General features: G+C 49.1%; 1 protein-coding gene across 2 annotated transcripts; it reads right to left on the bottom strand.

Moving 5' to 3' along the window:
• Positions 1 to 1,117: 1,117 nt before the first annotated feature.
• On the bottom strand, positions 1,118 to 22,555 carry BCL7B (BAF chromatin remodeling complex subunit BCL7B). 2 transcript variants are annotated; one of them, XM_034951400.3, is made up of 6 exons: positions 22,293 to 22,555; positions 16,965 to 17,040; positions 8,338 to 8,434; positions 4,678 to 4,848; positions 2,699 to 2,778; positions 1,118 to 2,155 (listed from the first exon to the last, which is right to left on the bottom strand). In XM_034951400.3, the coding sequence occupies exons 1-6, from the start codon at positions 22,382 to 22,384 to the stop codon at positions 2,063 to 2,065; spliced, it is 609 nt and encodes a 202-aa protein (XP_034807291.1). In that variant the 5' UTR covers positions 22,385 to 22,555; the 3' UTR covers positions 1,118 to 2,062. The 2 variants fall into 2 exon arrangements, with proteins under 2 accessions (XP_034807291.1, XP_034807292.1); XM_034951401.3 differs by lacking the exon at positions 4,678 to 4,848 and having other exon boundaries at positions 22,293 to 22,539.
• Between the last annotated feature and the right edge of the window lie 799 nt (positions 22,556 to 23,354).

Genomic DNA, 23,354 nt, shown 5'->3' with positions numbered 1-23,354 from the left:
ATAAAAAAGTTCGGAGCTGGACTGTGAGGACTGCCCAGCACTGTGAATGTACTCAGTACTCAGTACCACTGAAATGCACACTTGACAATGGTGACAGAAGTAACTCTTGGCCAGGTGCAGTGGCTCACACATGTAATCCCAGCACTTTGGGAGCCTAAGGGGTTCGAAACCAGCCTGGCCAACATGGTGAAACCCCGCCTCTACTAAAATTACAAAAATTAGTCAGACGTGGTGGTGCATGTCTGTAATCCCAGCTACTTGGGAGGCAGAGGTTGCAGTGAGTTGAGAACACACCACTGCACTCCAGCCTGCTGGGTGACAGAGCGAGACTCTGTCTTAAAAAACAAACAAACAAACAGAGACCTTTTATGTTACGTGTATTTTACCACAAGGGGGGAAAAAAAAGAACTCATGAATCCCTCCGAACTACATGGACCTGTGGAAAACACATCCATGGGCTGCATTTGGTGTACACAGGGATGGAATTTGGTTTTGTTTTTTGAGATGGAGTCTCGCTCCGTCACCCAGGCTGGAGCGCAGTGGTGCAGTCTTGGCTCACTGCAACCTCCACCTCCCAGGTTTGAGCAATGCTCGTCTCAGCCTCCCAAGTAGCTGGGACTAAAGGCGCCTGCCACCATGCCTGGCTAATTTTTGTATTTTTAGTAGAGACGGGGTCTCATTTTGCTGGTCAGGCTGGTCTCGAACTCCTGAGCTCAGGTGATCCACCCACCTCGGCCTCCCAAAGTGCTAAGATTACAGGCGGGAGCCACCGCGCCTGGCCTGGTTTTTATGTTTTAATTTAAAAATATTGTTTAGATAGAGATAGGGTCTTGCTGTGTTGCCCAGGCTGGTCTCAAACTCCTAGCCTCAAGTGATCCTCCTGCCTCGGCCTCCCAAAGTGCTGGGATAAGAAGTATGAGCCACCGCGCCCAGCGAGAAGCATAATTTGAACTACGTGACAGCTTCAAAGGGAGGCTAGAAATCACTGTCATGAAGTCCACACTGTGGGAGTGAAAGGATGGGCAGGCCCAGCCCACAGTGACCCCACAAGCACTCAGCCACCACCCCCACCCCGGCCCGCAACCTTCAAGAAGGAAGCACTCAGATACCAACAGGACATATTTCAAATAGTTTAATTTTAAAAATATTCTATTCAGTGCTAAAATATGTCTTCACTCACTGTTGCCCATTTCCATTTTCTTAAACTTTTTTGAAACAAAAAATAAAATCACAAAGTTCAATTCAACATGCAGATTTCAAAGAAAAGGGAGCTTTCTAGAAACTGAGCTGAAGGGGTACTGTGGGGGATGGGTACTGTTGTCAGAACCTCAAATTCTTGCTGGGGCAGTTTGTGACAGGAGGCAGGGATGCTGGAATGACAGGTAGAGGTGAGAACAAAGCTGCGTGTGTGCGGACGTGTGTGCTGAGGGCAGGGGATGGGGACGGCGGCCACAAAGGGCTGTCAGCAGCTAGGGTGCCCGTGAGAGGTAGGACCACCTCAGGCATGGGCAGAACTGGCAGGACAGCAAGAAATCTAGACGGACTCTCTGCCCTTGTGTGGAGAAAAGCCCTTCCCTTCCCTCCAATGTCTCTACCCAGTCCTTCTCCAACAGCAGCCTACAGGGCCCCCAGTCCTAGGGGAAAGTCCGGGAGTCTACAGTCTCCATTCAAGTTCAAGTAACCTGAGGCACGCTCTCTTCTAGAGGGTGCCTTCCACATCTCTCTCTTCTCGCAGAAGCTGCCAGCAGCTCCGTCCAGAGGTTCTGGAGCAGAGACTGCTGCCTGGAGGTCACAGATGAATCTTGGGGTGGCCGATGCTCCAGCCAACTTGGGGTGCAAAAAAGACATGAGCGCTCCTCTTCTCGGGAGCAAGTAGACACAGGTGCCAGGGTCGGGAAGATGATGCTACAGCCCCAAGTCCTACGCCAGCCTTCCAGCCCGGAAGGCTCATGTGTGCAGGCTCTTGACCCCAGTGCTTGCCCTTACCCCAGCAACGCAGCGCGGCCAGAACCAGAATGCAATAAATAGAGGCAGGGCCAGGAGGCGGAGGGCCGGGACGGTGCTAGCTTTCTGACGCCGTCTGCGGCACTGTGGGTTGGTCCACACAGAAGCGCTTCAGGGGCGGGGCACCTGAGTCTTCCTCTTCCTCAACGACCTAGGAGCAGGCAGAGCATGGAATGACAGGGCCACCCCTCCCAACCAGAACCTTCCCACCCACCCGAATTATAATGGGATGTCCACTCTGCTCCTTCCAGCAGATGATCAAACATCCTCCCCTGCCTACAACCCTGGGACTCATTTCCGGCGCTGCAGATCCAACCCCACATCCACAGTCTTTCCTGGTTTTTTGACTTAGAAACTGGGAAGCCTGGCCGGGCACAGTGGCTCACGCCTATAATCCCAGCACATTGGGAGGCTGAGATGGGTGGATCACTTGGGCTCAGGAGTTCGAGACTAGCCTGGCCAACATAGTGAAACCCCATCTCTACTAAAAATACAAAAATTAGCCAGGTGTGGTAGTGGGCGCCTGTAATCCCAGCTACTCAGGAGGCTGAAACAGGAGAATCACTTGAACCCAGGAGGCAGTGGAGGTTGCAGTGAGCCGGGATCGCACCACTGCACTCTAGTCTGGGCAACAGCGAGACCCTGCCTTAAACCAAAAAAACAAAAAACTGGAAAACTCAAAGTGATTGCTTACCTGTGTCTCTAGTGGAACTGGTTCTTCCTTGGTGAGGGTAGGAGGTTCATCAGCAACTTCCGAGGAGGGCAGGGAGGGCTCTGAAAAGGCAGCAGGGTCGGCCTGAGGGCAGGGCTCCCCTGAGGCCTGGACCTGGGGGAGCTTCCTTAGAGCTGTGTGGAGGTGGCTTGGTGAGGAGGGGAGAATACTGGCCTGAGAAGCAAACATTCATTCAGGGCCCAGCTGGACCAGGTCACAGCCAAGAATGGTGGAAGGGCAAAATACGGCTAGACTGCAGAGGGCCATCTCTGCTGGGCTGGAGATATCTGGAACCGACAAAGCAGCTCATCTTGTCATCCTCTAGCCCAAACATCACAACTCTAACCCAATCTCCCAGTTTTCTGAGAGTTGCTATGAGGACTAGATGAAGTAATAAAACACAGGAGCTAAGAACAGCACATGCCAAATAGTAAGAACACAATAAATATTAACTACAATTGGCATTTCCCATGGAGAAACAAGTTCCATTTTGTAGTTGGCTGTTAACAGGTCACAGCACAGGAGAAGGTAGCAAGGGCCTAAGACACATCTATATATCCATATTATAACAAGAAACCTGGGTCGGGCATGGTGGCTCACACCTATAATCCCAGCTACTCTGGAGGCTGAGGTGGGAGGATCACTTGAAGCCCAGGAGTTCAAGACCAGCCTGGGCAACATAGTGAGACTCCATTTCTACAGAAAATTAAAAGAAAGCCAGGCATGGTGGCAAAGGCTTACAGTCCTACTACTACGGAGTCTGAGGCAAGAGGATCACTTGACCCCAGGAGTTCAAGACTGCAGTGAGCTAGGATTCAGCCACTGCATTCTAGCCTGGGCATTCTAGCTCTTTTTTTTTAAAGAGCAAGACCCTATCTCTTTAAAAAAAAAAAAAAAAGAAAAGAAAAAAATTTAGCATGTAATGCAGACAGCATAAATGCTGAAAATAGAAGGACTTAAAGTGACATTCATTCCAACAGTTACTAGACTGGCTATGTGATCTCAGACAAGCGATTTAACCTTTCTCTGTTTTTTTTTTGAGATGAAGTCTAGCTCTGTCGCCAGGCTGGAGTGCAGTGGTGCGATCTTGGCTCACTGCAACCTCTGCCTCCTGGGTTTAAGTGATTCTCCTGCCTCAGCCTCCCGAGTAGCTGGGATTACAGGCTTGCGCCACCATGCCTGGCTAATTTTTGTATTTTTAGTAGAGATGGGGTTTCACCATGTTGGTCAGGCTGGTCTCTAACTCTTGACCTCAGGTGATTCACCCACTTCGGCCTCCCAAAGTGCTGGGATTACAGGTGTGAGCCACCGCGCCAGGTCTTTTTTTTTTTTTTTTTTTTTTTTTTTTTGAGATGGAGTCTCACTCTGTTGCCCAGGCAAGAATGCACTGGTGTGATCTCAGCTCACTGTAACCTCTGCTTCTTGGGTTCAAGTGATTCTTCTGCCTCAGCCTCCGGAGTAGCTGGGATTACAGGCACATGCCACCACGCCCAACTAAATTTTTTATGTTTTTAGTAGAGACGGTTTTGCCATGTTGGTCAGGCTGGTCTTGAACTCCTGGCCTCAAGTGACCCGCTCACCTCGACCTCCCAAAGTGCTGGGATTACAGGTGTGAGCCACCATGCCCAGCCCAATTTAACCTTTCTAAGCTTTGAATGTCCATTTTCCTCATCTGTAAAAGAAGACAATAGCTGCCACCTCACAGGATTTTTGAAAGAATTATACCAGGCGTCAAATACTCAAGTTCCTTCCACACAGCCTGGCACTCAACTCTAATGCTTGTTTTCTCCCTTCCCTCTGTGAAAGGGGAAACTATAATCATTCCTAAGCTATCGAGAAAGGGCTTGGTGCTGCCTGGCTCTGAGGTGCTCTCTTGAGCCTGTTACTCTAAAGACGAGACACAACAAGAGCAGAAAGCAAGGCCCTTCTAGGAAACTCATCCTCGGCCAACCACGACTCACCCTCCAGGATCTCCTGGCCCAGCGTTGGGGGCTGGGAGTCATCCGTGCGGAAGTCGGAGGTGTGTGCTGGGCTCAGGGACTCACTCTGCTGGGGGCTGGGGCTTGAGTTGGTGCTGCTGTCCACCTTAAGCTGATAGACGTCAGACACGGAACTCTGGTTGCTGTTTTCGTCTGAAAACCAAACAGAACAAAGGCAGCAGCTGAGCGTGGTCATTTTCCTCAAGAGGAACTCTGGACAGAGCCAAGGGCCTGGCATCACTTTAGGCAGCCAAGGATACAACTGAGTATAATAATCATTGTGCCCTGCCTACACGACATAGATTCTAAGCACCAGAGGCAGCCAGAATCTTTATGTTTATGCAACATTACACTTTAGGAAGGTCAGGATATGCTTATTAAACTCTTCTTTATTATCCACTGATTGCAGCTTGTGGAAGGGAGGGATGTAGCTGTGTCTCTGGTCAGTACTTCTCAATCCTTCTCACATCATAAGATGTGTAGAAAATGACATTTGTCAGGCATCCTTGGGCATCTGAAGGAGGCTGGTGGTGTCTGAAGGTGGTGAGCTCAGGCTTCGGCTGCCTGACTGCCCCAAGGACTGACAGATTAGCACCTGGGAGTTCTGCCTGAAGGCTTAAAGTCACCATCAAGGTGCAAAACTTAAGAGTTACCAGGCCGAGGCCAGGCACGGTGGCTCACGCCTGTAATCCCAGCACTTTGGGAGGCCAAGGTGGGCAGATCACAAGGTCAGGACATCGAGACCATCCTGGCTAACACGGTGAAACCCCGTCTCTACTAAAATTACAAAAAATTAGCCGGCTGTGGTGGTGGGCACCTGTAGTTCCAGCTACTCAGGAGGCTGAGGCAGGAGAATGGCATGAACCTAGAAGGCAGAGCTTGCAGTGAGCCGAGATCGCGCCATTGCACTCCAGCCTGAGCAACAGAGCGAAACTCTGTCTCAAAAAAAAAAAAAAAAAAGAGTTACCAGGCCGAGTGCAGTGGCTCACGCCTGTAATCCCAGCACTTTGGGAGGCCAAGGTGGGCGGATCACTTGAGGTCAGAAGTTTGAGACCAGCCTGGCCAACATGGTGAAACCCCGTCTCTACTGAAAATACAAAAATTAGCCGGGCATGATAGCACGCGCCTGTAATCCCAGCTACTTGGGAGGCTGAGGCAGGAAAATTGCTTGAACCCGGGAGGTGGAGGTTGCAGTGAACTGAGATCGTGCCATTGCACTGTAGCCTGGGTGACACGGCAAGACTCCGTCTCAAAAAATAAAAATTAAAATTAAAAAAAAAGAAAAAAAGTAAGAGTCACCAATGCATTCCTCCGCCGCACCTACAGTAGCCAGTCACCAAAGTGTTTCCCCCTCCTGCTCTGGTATCATTTGTGCTCATTCCTTCCTCTCCTACTGCTTCAGTTCAAGCCTCATTATCTCCAGCCTGGCCTCCTGCAACAGCCACCTACCTCACTGCCCTGCCTCCAGTCTCATGTACCTTAAACTGAACTGCAAACCACTGCCAGAGAGACCTTTCTAAACCCTTCGACGCTCCACTGCTGCCTAAGGGAGAAATGTCATACCCAGTATTTTTTTTTTTTTTTTGAGACAAGAGTTTCGCTCTTGTTGCCCAGGCTGGAGTGCAATGGTGCTATCTCAGCTCACCACAACCTCTGCCTCCTGGGTTCAACTGATTCTCCTGCCTCAGCCTCTCGAGTAGCTGGGATTACAGGCTTGCGCCACCACGCCTGGGTAATTTTCTATTTTTATTAGAGACGGGGTTTCACCATGTTGGTCAGGCTGGTCTCGAACTCCTGACCTCAGGTAATCCACCTGCCTCAGCCTCCCAAAGTGCTGGGATTACAGGCATGAGCCACCACGCCCAGCCATACCCAGTACTTCTTAGGAGAGGCAGGAGCTGGCCTTATCGCAACATAGGAAGTCCTTTCTGATCTCTGGCCTCAGTGCCTATTGTTCTCCTACAAGCATCCTCAGCTCCAGGCAGGCTGGACCCTAACCCAAGAGCTTCGTCATGCATGGGTGCTTCTGCCCAGCTGTTCCTTGGCTAGGCTGCCTTCTCTTGTCCTGGAAAGCCTCAGACCTCCCAACACAGCCCCAACATCACTTCCGCGGAGCCCTACCTCCCTGGCTCGCATAGGTGGAAATGCCCACCCTCTCTTACTCTCCTGTGATAGCCTGTGCACGCCTGCATTTATCATTTCGCACGCGTTGCTTCCTCCCATGAGCCTCTGTGGACAGGCTCTATGGCTCACTTGTCCTTGACTCCCCAGTGCAACGCATGGTACCTGCATACAGTGGGAGTTCATTAAGTGTTTACTAAATGAAAAGGAGGAGATGGTGGCCAGACTGAGGAAATGGAGCCTCATATGTCTCCCAGAGCCTTCTGACTACTGAACACACATTGGTGTTCCCTTTCCAACAGCACATGGTTGACCTTGGTGGGGCCTGGGAAAGAGGTGGGGAAGGAATAACTACACGCTGGGTTAGCTCCAATCTGGTTTTGAAGAGAAAGTCATAAACTCATGCTAGTCTTGACTCCTATAAAGACCTTTAATACCCACACTAAAATGGAAGTAGCATTTTGTCACCAAATGAATAAAACTGTCACTTTTGAGCTTAGACAAAACACTGTTCCTCCCTGAGCATCAGTTTCCTTAAATAGGGATGATAATAACTGCCTGGTTTATATCACAGGCTGATACATGGGTAAAAATGAGAAAGTAAAGTAAAAGTGCTTCGTAGACAGTACCTAGCAGGTAGGTGTAAAAGGCAGTATCATGACTACGGTGATGATCCGGCAGGATTGGTTTAGGAGGCAGAACATGTCCTAACAGTGGGTAAGCAGAAGCTTCGGCTTTGGGTAGCCTACTCTAAGCGACTACGATAAAACATACAGTCTAGGCCAGGTGCAGTGGCTCATGCTTGTACCTTGGGAGGTCAAGGCCGGGGGACTGCTTGAGGCCAGGAGTTCACAACCAGCCTGGACAACATAGCCAGACTCTGTCTCTACAAAAAATAAAAAATAAAAAATGAAGTACAATCTAAAAAAAAGCTTCTGATTCAGACAACCAGGACCTGACATGGAGTCTGTCACTTACAAGTTATGTAACTTTAGACACGTAACTTAACCTCTCTGAGCCTCAGTTTCCTTAACTGGAAAATGAGAATACCATTACCTATCTTGCAGAGTTATCGTGAAGTTTAAATGAAAAGATTTAGGTCAAGTGCCTAGCAAAATACCAGCGAAACAGCAGGCACTGAATTGATACACAGAATTCTTTTTTTTTTTTTGAGATGGAGTCTCACTCTGCAGCCCAGGCTGGAGTGCAGTGGTGCGATCTCGGCTCACCGCAACCTCCACCTCCTGGGTTTAAGCGATTCTCCTGTCTCAGACCCCCGAGTAGCTGGGATTACAGGCACGCGCCACCACGCTCAGCTAACTTTTTATATTTTTAGTAGAGACTGGGTTTCACCATATTGGCCAGGCTCGTCCTGAACTCCTGACCTCAGGTGATCTGCCCGCCTCAGACTCCCAAAGTGCTGAGGTTACAGGTGTGAGTCACTGCACCTGGCCAATTCTTATTAATGCGTTCATCCAAGTTTTCATTCTCCTGCAAGGAAGACACAGAGATGCAACTCACCCTGGAATTCAAGAAGGAGAGAGGAATTGGCTGAGGCATCAGAAGGAAAGCCATTAGGTTCTCGGGCTGCTGAAATGTTCGATTTTGACTTTTCTTTCTAGAAAAGGAAAAAAAGAGGAATATGACAGAGCCAAGCAGGAGACTCACAGAGAGGGAGGAGGGTGCTATGTGACAGACCACAGAGGTCTGGATTAGGACTGAACAGGAAAAACGACAGCAGTGTGAGAATCCAAGGACCCAAGGAAGAACAGAATCCTGGACAAGCCACTTCTCCTCAAGCCTCAGAAAAATGAACCCTTCCAGCAGGAATACTGTGAATCATAAGCAACAGGCAGATACATACACTTCGACTAGAACATCCCATAGTATCCCTCTCCTGCCCTGATCAAATTGCGCCAGGCAACCCTTCTCTATACGAATGCGCAAGAAATACAAAACACTCATTTGAGAAAGATTCCTGTTTCAGTAGCAGAGTGGGGAAAAAGTGAGAGAAGAAGGAACCTCATGTAACACAGACAGTGACAGGACAAATGGGCCCAGGCTGGCTCTATTCCTGATCCGTCATCCTCATCCATTCAAAATGACCACCCCAGCCGGGCGCACTGGTTCACGCCTGTAATCCCAGCACTTTGGGAGGCCAAGACGCATGGATCACCTGAGGTCAGGAGTTCAAGATCAGCCTGGCCAACATTGTGAAACCCTATCTCTGCTAAAAATACAAAAATCAGCCGAGTGTGGTGGCATGTGCCTGTAATCCCAGCTACTTGGGAGGCTGAGGCAGGAGAATTGCTTGAGGTGGAGGTTGCAGTGAACCAAGATGGCACTACTGCACTCCAGCCTGGGCTACAGAGCGAGACTCCATCTAAAAAAACATAAAATAAAACAAAAAATAAAATAAATAAATAAAAATACAAAAATGAGCCTGGCATGGTGGCATGTGCCTGTAATCCCAGCTACTCTGGAGGCTGAGACAGGAGAATCGCTTGAACCTGGGGGGTGGAAGTTGCAGTGAGCCGAGATTCCGCCACTTCATAACAGCCTGGGCGAAAGAGCAAAACTCCATCTCAAAAAGAAACAAACAAAAAAACCCAAAAAACAAAATGATCACCCCATGTTTATTTTTACCTATAACATTTGTTTCAAGAAAGATGTAGGTTATAAGTGCAGGGCAACCACAGTGGGCAGGTAAGCACCAGCTTGCAACAAGAAAGCCCAAGGGCCAGGCACAGTGGCTCATGCCTGTAATCCCAGCACTTGAGGAGGCGGAGGTGGGAGGATCCCTTGAGCCCAGGAGTTTGAGACCAGCCTGGGCAACATAGTAAGACCCCATCTCTACAAAAAAATAAAAAATGAGCCATGTATGGTGGCATAGGCTGGTGGTCCCAGCTACTGAGAAGGCTGAGGTGGGAGGATCGCTTGAGCCTGAAAGTGTGAGGCTGCAGTGAGCTATGACTGTGCACTCCAGCCTGGGCAACACAGTTAGACCCTAACTCAAAAAAAAAAAAAAAAAAAAAAGCCCAGAGTAAATCCAAGCATATGAAAATGAGAGCATCCCAAAAGCCAAAAGTTTAAATCTGAGTAGCCTCAAATTTACCAGTTCACACTTTTTATATATTTCCGGTAGATGCATTATATTAGTAACGTAATTTTTGTTAATAACTGAATTTTTTGTTTGTTTTTTGAGACAGAGTCTTGCTCTGTCACCCAGACTGGAGTGCCGTGGCACAATCTCGGCTCACTGCAAGCTCCACCTCCCAGGTTCACGCCATTCTCTTGCCTCAGCCTCCCGAGTAGCTGGGACTACAGGCGCCCACTACCACGCCTGGCTAATTTTTTGTATTTTTTAGTAGAGATGGGGTTTCACCATGTTAGCCAGGATGGTCTCGATCTCCTGGCTCCAGGATGGTCTCAATCCGCCCGCCTCAGCCTCCCAAAGTGCTGGGATTACAGGAGTGAGCCATTGCACTCGGCCAAGGAAAGGGGGTTTTCTAGCAGCATCTACTCCTGTCTATACACAATGCCCAAGAGATTTAACTGCTTGACCTTTGACCCCTGTGGGTAATGGCCAGAGCCAGGCTGGATGGGGGAATAAACAGTTGCTCCAGAACCACGCCCCATCAACTCCATGAGTTTGGCATCCTAGAACTTCTTGGGATGGCTGCTCTCAGATAAAGGCAGAGTCCATAGAGTTGGTGCTAGGAGGTTCCCTGGAGCCAGAGAGGACAGCAGAGAGCAAAAGGGAGAGGCTGAACCCTGAGGCTAACCTCGACCTCCTAAATTCATTTACAGAAAGGAAAACTGGCCAGGCGCAGTGGCTCACGCCTGTAATCCCAGCACTGTGGGAGGCCGAGGTGGGCCGATCACGAGGTCAGGAGATTGAGACCATCCTGGCTAACACGGTTTTCACCCGCCTCCACTAAAAATACAAAAAAATTAGCTGAGCGTGGTGGCGGGTGCCTGTAGTCCCAGCTACTTGGGAGGCTGAGGCAGGAGAATGGCGTGAACCCAGGAGGCAGAGCTTGCAGTGAGCCAAGATCGTGCCACTGCACTCGAGCCTGGGTGACAGAGCGAGACTCCATCTCAAAAAAAAAAAAAAAAAAAAAAAAGAAAAACTACGGATCAGACTTCCGTCCTCCTCGTAGTTACACATTACCAGCCAATGCAATTGAGAGTCCCAAGGGAATAAAAGGTGAGTGCACGCATAAAACTCACCAGAGATTGGAGGAACACAGGCACCCTGATAAACAGAACAGTCTGTACCAGAAGGAGCAGAAGAACTGAAATTAAACATGGATTTGCTCAGAAAGATAAGGATAATATTGAAAAGTTGTTTTAGCCAGGGGCAGTGACTCATGCCTGTAATCACACCACTTTTTGGGAGGCCAAGGTAGGCAGATCACTTGAGGTCAGGAGTTCGAGACCAGCCTAGCCAATATGGTGAAACCTGTCTCTACTAAAAATAGAAAAAAATTAGCTGGGCATGGTGGCACATGCCTGTAATCCCAGCTACTCGGGAGGCTGAGGCAGTAGAATCATTTGAACCTGCGAAGTGGAGGCTGCAGTGAGATGAGATCATGCCACTGCCCTCCAGCCTGGGTGACACAGCGAGACTCTGTCTCAAAAAAAAAAAAAAGTCATTTTGAGGAAGAACCAATTGAGGCAATTTGTTATGAAAAATATAATTGCTCAAATAAAAATTAAGTGAATGAGGTTAATTGAAATACATACAGCTAAATAAAAGATTAATGAGCAAAAACTGCGTTGAGAAACTCAGAATGCACCAGGAAAAGACAAGAAATGAAATGAATGAGAGAAAAGTTAAGAAATAAAGCAGTTGGCCGGGCGTGGTGGCTCACGCCTGTAATCCCAGCACTTTGGGAGGCCAAGGCGGGCAGATCACCTAAGGTCAGGAGTTCAAGACCAGCCTGACAACACGGAGAAACCCCATCTCTACTAAAAATACAAAAGTAGCTGGGCATGGTGACGCAAGCGCTACTTGGGAGGCTGAGGCAGAAGAATCACTTGAACCTGGTAGGTGGAGGTTGCGGTGAGCTGAGATTGCGCCATTGCACTCCAGCCTGGGCAACAAGAGCAAAACTCCATCTCAAAAAAAAAAGCAAGCAAGCAAGCAGCTGCGTGGGTGCAGTGGCTCACACCTGTGATCCCAGCACTTTGGGAGGCCAAGACAGAAGGATCGCTTGAGCCCAGGAGTTTGAGACCAGCCTGGGAAATACAGCAAGACCCTGTCTCTACAAATAATTTAAAAGTTTGCCAGGCGTGGTGGCACGTGCCTGTAGTCCCCGCTACTTGGGAGGTGGAGACATAATGATTTTTTGAGCTCAGGAATTCGAGGCTACAGTGAACCATCATTGCACCACTGTACTCCAGCATGAGCTATGGAGTGAGACAGTCTCAAAAAAAAGGAAAAGAAATATTACAGGATATTTTGAGGGAATTCCTAGGAGATCAAAGATAGAAGAAATGCTAAAGTTTCCAGGAAGCCAAGTGGATCACCTACAAAGACTCAAGCATGGGAATAACATCACATTTCTTAACAGCGACACTGGATGTACAATTCAGTAATAGCTTCAAAGTGCTGAAAGAAAATAATTTTGAACCTAGAATTTCATATACAGGTAAAATCATCAATTTTCAACACGAAAGTGAAACAAAGATATTTTCAGAAAGTTTTCCCCACAGAAGCTCTCTTTGACAAAACTCTTGAAGGATGTATTCTAGCAAAAAGAAAAACAAATGTAGGAGAAAACAGTAAGAAGTCGGTGCATGAGGCTGAGCACAGTGGCTCACACCTGTTACCCCAGCACTTTGGGAGGCCGAGATGGGCAAATCACTTGAGGTCAGGAGTTCAACACCAGCCTGGCCAACATCATGAAACCCCGTCTCTACCAAAAAATACAAAAATTAGGCTGGGTGAGGCGGCATGCACCTGTAGTTTCAGCTACTGGGAGGCTAGGCACCAGAACTGCTTGCACCCAGGAGGCGGAGGCTGCAGTGAGCCAAGATTACGTCACTGCACTCCAGCCTCAGAGTGACACCCTGTCTCAAAAAAAAAAATGTAGGTGCGTGAAATTTTAGGCGAGCCTGGGCACAGTGGCTCACGCCTGTAATCCCAGCACTTTGGAAGGCGGAGGTGGGCAGAACACGAGGTCAGGAGATCAAGACCATCCTGGCCAACATGGTAAAACCCTGTCTCTACTAAAAATACAGAAATTAGCCGGGCTTGGTGGTGTGTGCCTGTAATCCCAGCTACTCTGGAGGCTGAGGCAGGAGAATTGCTTGAACCCGGGAGGCAGAGGTTGCAGTGAGCTTAGATCGCACCACTGTACTCCAGACTGAGCAACAGAGTGAGACTCTGTCTCGAAAAAACAAAACAAAATAAGGAAACAACAACAACAAAAATTAGCTGGATGTGGTGGCATGTGCCTGTAGTCCCAGCTACTCAGGAGGCTGAGGTGGGAGGATCACTGGAGCCCAGGAGACAAAAGTAGAAGTAAACCGAGATTACATCACTGCATTCCAGCCTGGGCGACAGATTGAAACCCTGTCTTACAAAATAATAATAATAATAAAAAAAGGAGCAGGCCGGGCACAGTGGCTCACGCCTGTAATCCCAACACTTTGGCAAGCCGAGGCGGGCGGATCACCTGAGATCGGGAGTTGAAGACCAGCCTGACCAACATGGAGAACCCTAGTCTCTACTAAAAATACAAAATTAGCCAGACGTGGTGGCGCATGCCTGTAATCCCAGCTACTCGGGAGGCTGAGGCAGGAGAATCGCTTGAAACCAGGAGGCAGAGGCTGCAGTGAGCCGAGATTGCACCACTGCACTCCAGCCTAGTCAAGAGAAGCGAAATTCCGTCTCAAAAAAACAAACAAACAAACAAACAAAAAAAACTCCAAAAAAGAAAACTCCTGTTTCTGGTGGGAATATAAATTGGTACAACGACCATTTCAGCAAATAGTTTAGCATCAGCTAATATAGGTCAAAACATACATACCCTAAGACCCAGCCACTTCCCTTCCAAGAATATATCCTAGGAAAACTCATGTACATGTTGATGTGGATTCTGAACAAGAATGCTCACAGGGGCATTGTTCCTATTGGCCCTAACTGTGGACAACCTCAATATCTACAGGAGAACCAGAAAAATAAACTACACTTAGCCATGTGATGAATATGCAGCAAAATACAGCAGAGAGAGCAATGGAAAGGAATGGGTAACTCCAAGGACAACATGGATGCATTTTACAAACATAATGCTGAGCAAAAGAAACAAGACACACGAAAATAGATACTTTATCATGCTGTTTCCATAACACTCAAAATGTTAGAGGCTGGTGCAGTGGCACATGCCTGTAATCCCAGCTATTTGGGAGGCTGAGATAAGATCCCTTGAGCCCAAAAGTTCAAATCCAGCCTGGGCAACAATGAGACCCCCCCACCATCTCTAAAAAAGGAAAAAGCGTGGGTATGATGGCTCATGCCTATAATCCCACCACTTTGGGAGGCCGAGGTGGGAAGATCATTTGATCCCAGGAATTTGAGACCTATCAGCCTAGGATGACATAGCAAACTCCCATCTCTCCAAAACAAACAAAAAAAAGAAAGAAAAAAAATTAGCTGGGCATGATGGCACATGCCTGTGGTCCCAGCTTCTCAGGAGGCTGAGGTGGGAGGATTGCTTGAGCCTGGGAGGTCAAGGCTCCAGTGAGCTGAGATCATGACACTGCACTCCAGCTTCGGTGACATAGTGAGATTTTGTCTCCGGAAAAAAATCTCAAAAATAATAATAAAGGAAAAACCGTTTATGAATGACTAGACAAGTGGTAAGAAAAGCAAAAGTAGGAGAGTCATTACCTTTAGAGGGACAGGAGGAAGAGGATGGGAAGAGCTGCAGAGAGGTCTGCTGGGGTCTTGGCAAAGCTGTGTTTTGCAGAGTGGTTCTCACAAGAGTGTTAGCTTTATATTTATTCATATACTGTACATTAATGTTTTATATACTTCTCTGTATGTGTTTTATATTTGAAAATTTAAAAAACAATTAGAAAAAATAAAGTTGGAAACAATCTGGGTATTTATCACCCAGAAAATATGTAGATAAAGGTACTCACTGCAAATAAGAAAATGCAATGCATGAGTCAAAGGTAATAATTCTATTTATATTTACAGATACATGGAGGGTTCTCAAAACAAGGTTGGGCCAGGCACGGTGGTTCATGCCTGTCATCCCAGCACTTTGGGAGGCCAAGGCAGGCGGATTACTTGAGGTCAGGAGTTTGGGACCAACCTGACCAACATGGTGAAACCTGTCTCTACTTAAAATAGAAAAATTAGCCAGGCGTGGTGGCAGGCGCCTGTAATCCCAGCTACTCAGGAGGCTGAGGCAGAAGAATTGCTTGAACCTGGGAGGCAGAGGTTGCAGTGAGCTGAAATTGCACCATTGCACTCCAGCCTGGCGACAGAGCGAGAGTCCGTCTCAAAAAAACAAAAAAGCAAAAAACCCAAAATTAAAAAACCAAAGTTGAACCACAGAGAATACAAAGAGGTTCTGGCAAAATACTGTACATATTTTTTTGTTTGTTTTTGTTTGTTTGTTTGTTTGGTTTTTTTGAGATGGAGTCTCACTCTGTTGCCCAGGCTGGAGTGCAGTGGCGCGATCTCGGCTCACTGCAAGCTCCGCCTCCTGGGTTCACGCCATTCTCCTGCCTCAGCCTCCCGAGTAGCTGGGACTACAGGCGCCCACCACCACGCCTGGCTAATTTTTTTGTATTTTTAGTAGAGACGGAGTTTCACCATGTTAGCCAGGATGGTCTCGATCTCCTGACCTCGTGATCCGCCCGTCTCGGCCTCCCAAAGTGCTGGGATTACAGGCGTGAGCCACCGCGCCCGGCCCACATATTTAAGTTTCGTTTAAACACAAAAATACACATATGAAACAATGCTATGTATTTTTAAAGAATATACAGTTATCCAAATACATCCAACAAAGATGAAGCACAAAGGTCTACACCAGAATTAGAAAGATGTATATACATATGATACACACAATACAGTGGGGGACTAATCACATAAGAGCAAGTATCAGCAAACTTTTTCTTAAAGGGTCAGATGATAAATATTTTAGGTTTTACGGGCCATTTGGCCTTATGGCAACCACTCAATCTGCCACTGTAATTCAAAAGCACCACAGACAATAAGGAAATCAGTGGGCATACTTATGTGTTTGGTTTTTTTTGTTTGTTTGCTTATTTTTGAGATGGTGTGTCACACTGTTGCCCAGGCTGGAGTGCAGTGGCGGGATCTTGGCTCACTGCAACCTCTGCATTACAGGTTCAAGCGATTCTCCTTGCCTCAGCCTCCTGAGTAGCTGGGATTACAGGTGCCTGCCAGCAGGCCTAGCTACTTTTTTTTGTATTTTTAGTAGAGACAGGGGTTGCACTATGTTGGCCAGGCTGGTCTCGAACTCCCGACCTCAAGTGATCCGCCCACCTTGGCCTCCCAAAGTGCTGGGATTACAGGCGTGAGCCACCACGCCCAGCCAGTTATGTTCTAATAGAACTATACTGACAAACCTAAGGAATACGCCAGGGCTGTAGTTTGTCAAGCCCTGGAAAAGAGGCTTGGGTTAAGGGAAAGGAATAAAGTAGGAAAATAATAAAGAGAGGCCTTGCATGGACCAATAACAGGGTACCTTGAAGTATTTTCCACTCAATTCTGGGCAAATAAATTCCTTTAATTAAAAGGCAATTAGGCCAGGTGCAGTGGCTCACGCCTGTAATCCCAGCACTTTGGGAGGCTGAGGCAGGTGGGTCACGAGGTCAGGAGTTCAAGACCAGCCTGACCAACATGGTGAAACCCCGTCTCTACTAAAAATACAAAAATCAGCTGGGTGTGGTGGCAGATGCCTGTAACCCCAGCTACTTGGGAGGCTGAGGCAGAGAACTGCTTGAACCCAGGAGGCGGAGGTTGCAGTGAGCCAAGATCATGCCACTGCACTCCAGCCTGGGTGACAGAGCGAGACTCCGTCCCAAAAAAAAAAAAAAAAAGAGGCAATCAAATAAAGAAATAAAGAAAATGGTATCTTTTGATTTTCTTCCACACTTACCTCCTTGCTGTCTGTCACAGGAACCCACTTAAATATCCTCAGGGACGTGTCACCCACAGTCACCCACTTCTTCTCCCTAAAAGAAAGACACTTCTTAGAACAGATAAAACAATGCAATGTGTTTTCTGTTCATCACTTGTGCTTTTCTACTACTCAGCAGATCATTCCTTCAATCTGGAATCCTTCTGAACTTCCTCTTGGTGGGGTATGGTAGCTCACACCTGAAATCCCAGCACTTTGAGAGGCTGAGGCAGGAGGATCGCTCAAGCCTAGGAGGTTGAGAACAGCCTGGGCAATTTAGCGAGACCTCATCTCTAAAAAAAAAATACAGGCCAGGCGCAGTGGCTCACGCCTGTAAACCCAACACTTTGGGAGACTGAGGTGGGCAGATCGCTTGAGGTCAGGAGTTCGAGACCATCCCAGCCAACATGGTGAAACTCTGTCGCTACAAAAAAAAAAACAAAAAGTAGCTGGGCGTGGTGGCGTGTGCCTGTAATCCCAGCTACTCCGGAGGCTAAGGTGGGAGGATCCCTTGAGCCCAGGAGGCAGAGGTTGCAGTAAACTGAGATCACGCCACCACACTCCAGCCTGGGCAACAGAGACCCTGTCTCAAAAGAAAGAAAAAAAAAAGGATGTGGGACATAAGGCTGGAAGGTAGCACACACAGCACCATATTCTTTTTTACTTGCATGCGAGTTACTTTGAGTGCTTTTCTCTTTACCAAATATATGAGTTCTATTACTACATTCCTTTTTTTTGTTTGTTTTAGTGAGACAGGGTCTCGTTCTGCCTCCCAGGCTGGAGTGAAGTGGCACAATCATAACTCACTGCAGCCTTGACCTCCTGGGCTCAAGCAATCCTTCCACCTCAGCCTCCTGAGTAGCTGGGACTAGAGGCGCACGCCACCACGCCCAGCCAAATTTTTATTTTTTGTAGAGACGGTTGGGGTGGCGGGGTGGGGGGGGGGGAGGTCTCTCTTTGTTGCCCGCGCTGGTCTTGAACTCTTGGTCTCAAGCAGTCTGCCCACCTTGGCCTCCCAAAATGCTGGGATTACAGGCATGAGCCACCACACCTGGCCTCCTGTGTCCATTTAAAGACCCTTCCAAGGGGCAAACAATCTCAGGAGAGACACCTGCTGCTGGGGGGTATGGCGTGGTGGGTGTGAAATGTTAGGATCCTTTCCCTTTCTGGGTTACTAAGACTGCATAAAGAAAAAGAAAACTAGGCCAGGCACGCTGGCTCACACCTGTAATCCCAGCACTTTGGGAGGCCAAAGTGGGCGGATCACGAGGTCAAGAGATCGAGACCATCCTAGCTAACACAGTGAAACCCTGTCTCTACTAAAAATACAAAAAAATTAGCTGGGTGTGGTGGCACACACCTGTAGTCCCAGCTACTCAGGAGGCTGAGGCAGGAGAATTGCTTGAACCTGAGAGGCGGAGGTTGCAGTGAGCTGAGATTGCGCCACTGCACTCCAGCCTGGGTGACAGAGCAAGATTCCGTCTCAAAAAAAAAAAGAAAGAAAACTAGTCTAAAGAAATTTTTAAATTTCAACTTTGAAGTTCAAAGCTTTGTAGAAATCCTGTCTCTTGCTGTGTTCCAAAGGGGTAAAAATGGCAGAGTTTATCAGTCCACTACACTCACGAAATAAGCAAAGGGATAACCCTTGCACAAGGTCACTCTCTAAATGACTAAGGACCCCCAACTATCTACACCAGATTAGAATGCCACTGTTCTGAGCTTACCCACAGAGTGCCTTCGAGGTCTGCAAACAAATGTGTGGAGGAGATAGAACAAAGGAGACTATTTTTTTTTTTTTTTGAGATAGGGTCTCCCTCTGTCACCCAGGCTGGAGTGCAGTGGCGTGATCACCACTCCTTGCGGCCTCAAAATCCCAGGCTCAGGTGAATCTCCCATCTCAGCCTCCCAAGTAGCTGGGACTACAGGCCACCATGCCCAGTTAATTTTTTGTATTTTTAGTAAGGATAGGGTTTCACCATGTTGCCCAGGTTGATCTTGAACTCCTGGGCTCAAGCGATCCTCTTGCCTCAGCCTCTCGAAGTGCTGGGATTACAGGTGTGAGCCACCGTGCCCAGCCTCTCCTTCATTCCTAGAAGGTTATTCCCTAAGCATGCAGGCAGAGAACAAATTTGCTTATTTTAAGGTCCACCAATACCTTAAGAGGTACTTGCTGTCAGTAGGAACAAGGGTCAAATGCAGGGAACTGCTTTGTCACAGATCTGAGCCAACTTCTCAAAGAGTCAAGTCCAAACATGAAGTCACAAAAAAGCAAAAAAAAAAGCAACTGCTGTTGTAGTTGTTGATGCTGTTCAGCAAATGATGACCTAATAGGGCCGGGCACGGTGGCTCACACCTGCAACCCCAGCACTTTAGAAGGCTGAGGTGGGTGGATCACTTGAGCCCAGGAGTTCGAGACCAGCCTGGGCAATATGGTGAAATCCTGTCCTCACTAAAAATACAAAAATTAGCCGGGCATGGTGGCGCACACCTGTAGTCCCGACTACTCAGGAGGCTGAGGCGGAAGAACTGCTCGAACCCCAGAGGCGGAGACTGCAGTGAGCCAAGACCACGCCACTGCACTCCAGCCTGGGTGACAGGCAAGACTGGGTCTCAAAAAAAAAACAACAACAACAGATGACATACTGGGAGTGTAAAGAGACTGTGATGTAACAGAAGGAGCGAATTAAAGTCTTAGAAAATAACTAAAATTAATTCCTGAACAGACCACTCCATTTTCTCATTTATTCAACCAATTAGTATACAACAGGCTGTGCTAGGCCCTGGTGATGCAGGGAACAAGATCCACAGTCCCTGCCCTCACAGACCCTGTCTTATATCTGGAAACAGACATGAATAGCTCAATTCAAGATTAGTCACTTAATCATCAGGTTTAACCATATCAAATTGCTATTTTTGTAGGTTAATTAGTCAAATACAGGAGGCCAGGCACAGTGGCTCACATCTGTAATTCCAGCACTTTGGGAGGTCGTGGTGGGAGGACCACTTGGAAGTCAGGAGTTCAAGACCAGCTTGGCCAACATGGTGAAACCCGGTCTCCACAAAAATACAAAAAATTAGCTGGGTGTGGTGGTGTACACTTATAATCAGCTACTCGGGAGGCTGAGGCAGAATTGCTTGAACCCGGGAAGCAGAGGTTGCCGTGAGCCAAGATCGCACCATTGCACTCCAACCTGGGTGACAGAGCAAGACTGTCTCAAAAAAAAAAAAAAAAAAGGAAATCAAATATAGGAAATGTCTTATGAGTCCATCTAATACAACTGTGGAAAGGTCTATGAAGGAGACTTGATCTAGATTGGGAATCTCAAGTGGTAAACCTAAGGAAGCAACTTTTGAGCTGAGCTAGGAGTTAACTCGGCAAGAGGGAGGAGAGGAGAGAGGAAGAATGCCAGGCGGCAGGAAGAGCAGAGTGACTTCATTGGTAAGACAGCGGGCATCCTGGGAAAGAGCCAGCCAAGTGAGGCAGGAAGGAGGGCCTTCTTCAGTATTTATCCTAAAAGCAAGAAGGGAACCACTGAAGCATTACTAGGGGTGCTAGGATAAGATGCACATTTTATATATTTTTTTACAGATGGGGTCTCGCTCTGTTGCCCAGGCTGGCGTGCCATGGCATGATCATAGTTCACTGCAGCCTCAACTCCTGGGCTCCAGCGATCCTCCCACCACAGCCTTCCAAATAAGGCTGTGCACTTTAAAAAGGTCACTCTGCTACTCGGAAGAGAGAAAAATAAAATCACTCAGTGCAAATGAACAGACTGGGGAATGAGCAAGAGCAGAAGCAGAGAGTTTACAGGGAGGCTGGTACAGAGTTCCAGGTGACAGGGGATGGCCCTTCAGCCTAGCCTGCTAGGGGCGGGGGGTCAAAAATGGGGAGAAGAGAAAGGTGTACCTGTTCTTAGGTTTCACCAAAACCTCGGAGGATTAAAGGTGGACAAGGAAAACCATGAGTATGTTAAACTAATATTTATACTGAAACCCAACTATATATGAAGCCCTCAGACATAAAAAAGAGAAGGAACTTCCCTCTTGTGGGGAAATGGACAGATAAACACACAAATAAAGTCCAACGTACCAACGACCTTAAAGGAGGTAAAGGGATGGGAGGAGTTAAGGAAAGCTTCCTGGAGGGAGGTAACATCTACTTGAACTTTTATTTTCTGTAGAGACGGGGTCTCACTATGTTGCCCAGGCTGGTCTCAAACTCCTGGCCTCAAGCGATCCGCCCACCTCAGCCTCCCAAAGTGCTGGGATTACATGCCTGAGCCACCTCACCTAGCCAGACCTGGGTTTTTAAATTATTAGTAGTAATTGGCTATACAAAAGAGCTGACGAAGTTGGCTGTGAAAGTTTAATGTGATGACTCCGATACACACCGATATAGTATGTATCGGAGTTCCGGATACTAAACAGGTGCTCAATCGGCATCTTCCATGAACATTTTAGACACGGAGTCTCTCTCCGTAGCCCAGGCTGGAGTGCCGTGGCACGATCATAGCTCACTGCAGCCTCCAACTCCTGGGTCCCAGCAATCCTCCCACCACAGCCTCCCAAGTAAGGATGTGCACTTTAAAAAGACCACTCTGCTACTTGGAAGTGAGAAAAATGAAATCACACAGTGCAAATGATGAACGGACTGGGGAATGAACAAGAGCAGAAGCAGGGAAATTAGAGGGAGGCTGGTACATAGTTTGCAAAGGACTCTCCTGACAGCCGCCGGGGCAGCAAGAGAAAATGCCTACCAAGCTCGCGGCGCAGGGGCCGGTTACTGGGGGAAAGGGAGGGGTATCCCTCTGGATGACACCAGGCTTGCTCCCTTGACAGACGGACTAACCCAGAAACTCACCCAACTTCAACGCCTGAATACGCAGAGCGCTCAGCCTGGCGGGCTGACACCACTCCAGGGCTACTCGCTATTATCAAGAGGAAGCCTGGAAACGCGGGCGGGGCCGCTGCCCAGGAAGAGGGGAGGGCGGGCCCCGGGCTGGGCCGGGCGCGAGCACCGAGGCCAGGCAGCTCCAGTCCGGGCCGGAAGCCGGAATCCCCTCCCAGGCGGCGCGCGGCAGCAGCCGCAGCAGGTGGGCGGGCCCGCGAGCCGAGAGGACCGCTGATTGGCCGCGGCCGGCGCGCCCTCTGACCTCACGCCGACGCCAGCGGCGCCCTCCTCCCGCCTTCTCCCGCACCCCCCTCCCCCAGCGCCGGCCGGTCGGCTCCCACCTGACCCGCCAGTCCCGCGCTCCTCAGGGCCTGGATCCGCGACCCCCGCCAGCCCCCTAAGCTCCGGCCCCTCACCATTTCCGCACTTTCTCGATGGCCGCCATCACCTTCTTGATGTCGTCCTTGGCCCGGCTGCGGGTCTCCGCCCGGACCGACCGGCCCGACATGGCGGCGGCGGGAGCGGCGGGGGTCGGGGCACTGCTCCCAAGACACCGGGGATCGCGCGCCTCACGCGCCGCCGCCCGCCCGCCGCCGCCGCAGCGTCACAGCGGCCGTCGCCCCCTCCGTGCGCGCGTGCGCGAGAAAGCGCGCGCACCCGCCCGCCCCTTGGGGCTCACGGCCTCAGCGCGCCTGCGCGCCCCGCCCGGGGCGTCCCTCCTGAGTGCCCCGGGAGTCCCCTGAGCCCCCACCCGGGCCGGGGTGCGAGGCGGGTTGGGCGCACGTGCTTGTGGTCAGGGCGAGGTGCGAGGTGCCGCCGGTGGGCAACCTGGTTCTCTTCCCTGAGAGTTTGGAGGTCGGCTCCCTGCTCTGGCCAGCGTGTTAGGGACCTGACCCTGTGGAACCGCACTCCTGCGCCATCTCTGTCCTCCCGCCTCTCCTGCCCAGCACCTTTGCCCTCTGGCTCCTACGCTGTGCTCCAACCACGCCTTTCTTAAGGATGGCTTCCGGTCTTTGCACACACCTGTTCCTCACCTGGAATCCTCTCCTCTCTTTACCAGATGAACTGCTTTCCCAACATTCAGACCACATTCTTGCCTTTTCTCGAGTATCTAGTAGTCCCAAGTATTTGGGAGGCTGAAGCGGGAGGATCACTTGACCCCAGGAATTTGAGGCTGTCGTCAGCTATGATATGATCGCACCTGTGAATAGCCACTGCACTCCAGCCTGGGCAACATATGGAGACCCCATCTCTAAACGAGACCCCGTCTCTAAAGTAAATAAATAAAAAGATGTCTATTTTGTGCAAGACTCTGTACCTAAAGCTGAAGACATACGTGGTTTTGGTTTCAAAGAGCTTCCAGTTTGTTTATTTATTGAGACGGAGTCTCGCTCTGTGACTCAGGCTGGAGTGCAGTGGTGTGATCTCCGCTCACTGCAACCTCCACCTCCCGGGTTCAAGCGGTTCTTCTGCCTCAG

Source organism: Pan paniscus, chromosome 6 (genome assembly GCF_029289425.2).
Source record: "Pan paniscus chromosome 6, NHGRI_mPanPan1-v2.0_pri, whole genome shotgun sequence".
NCBI classification, from domain to species: domain Eukaryota; kingdom Metazoa; phylum Chordata; class Mammalia; order Primates; family Hominidae; genus Pan; species Pan paniscus.
The sequence above is the reverse complement of the archived record's forward strand: the minus strand, read 5'-3'. Positions and strand labels throughout refer to the sequence as shown.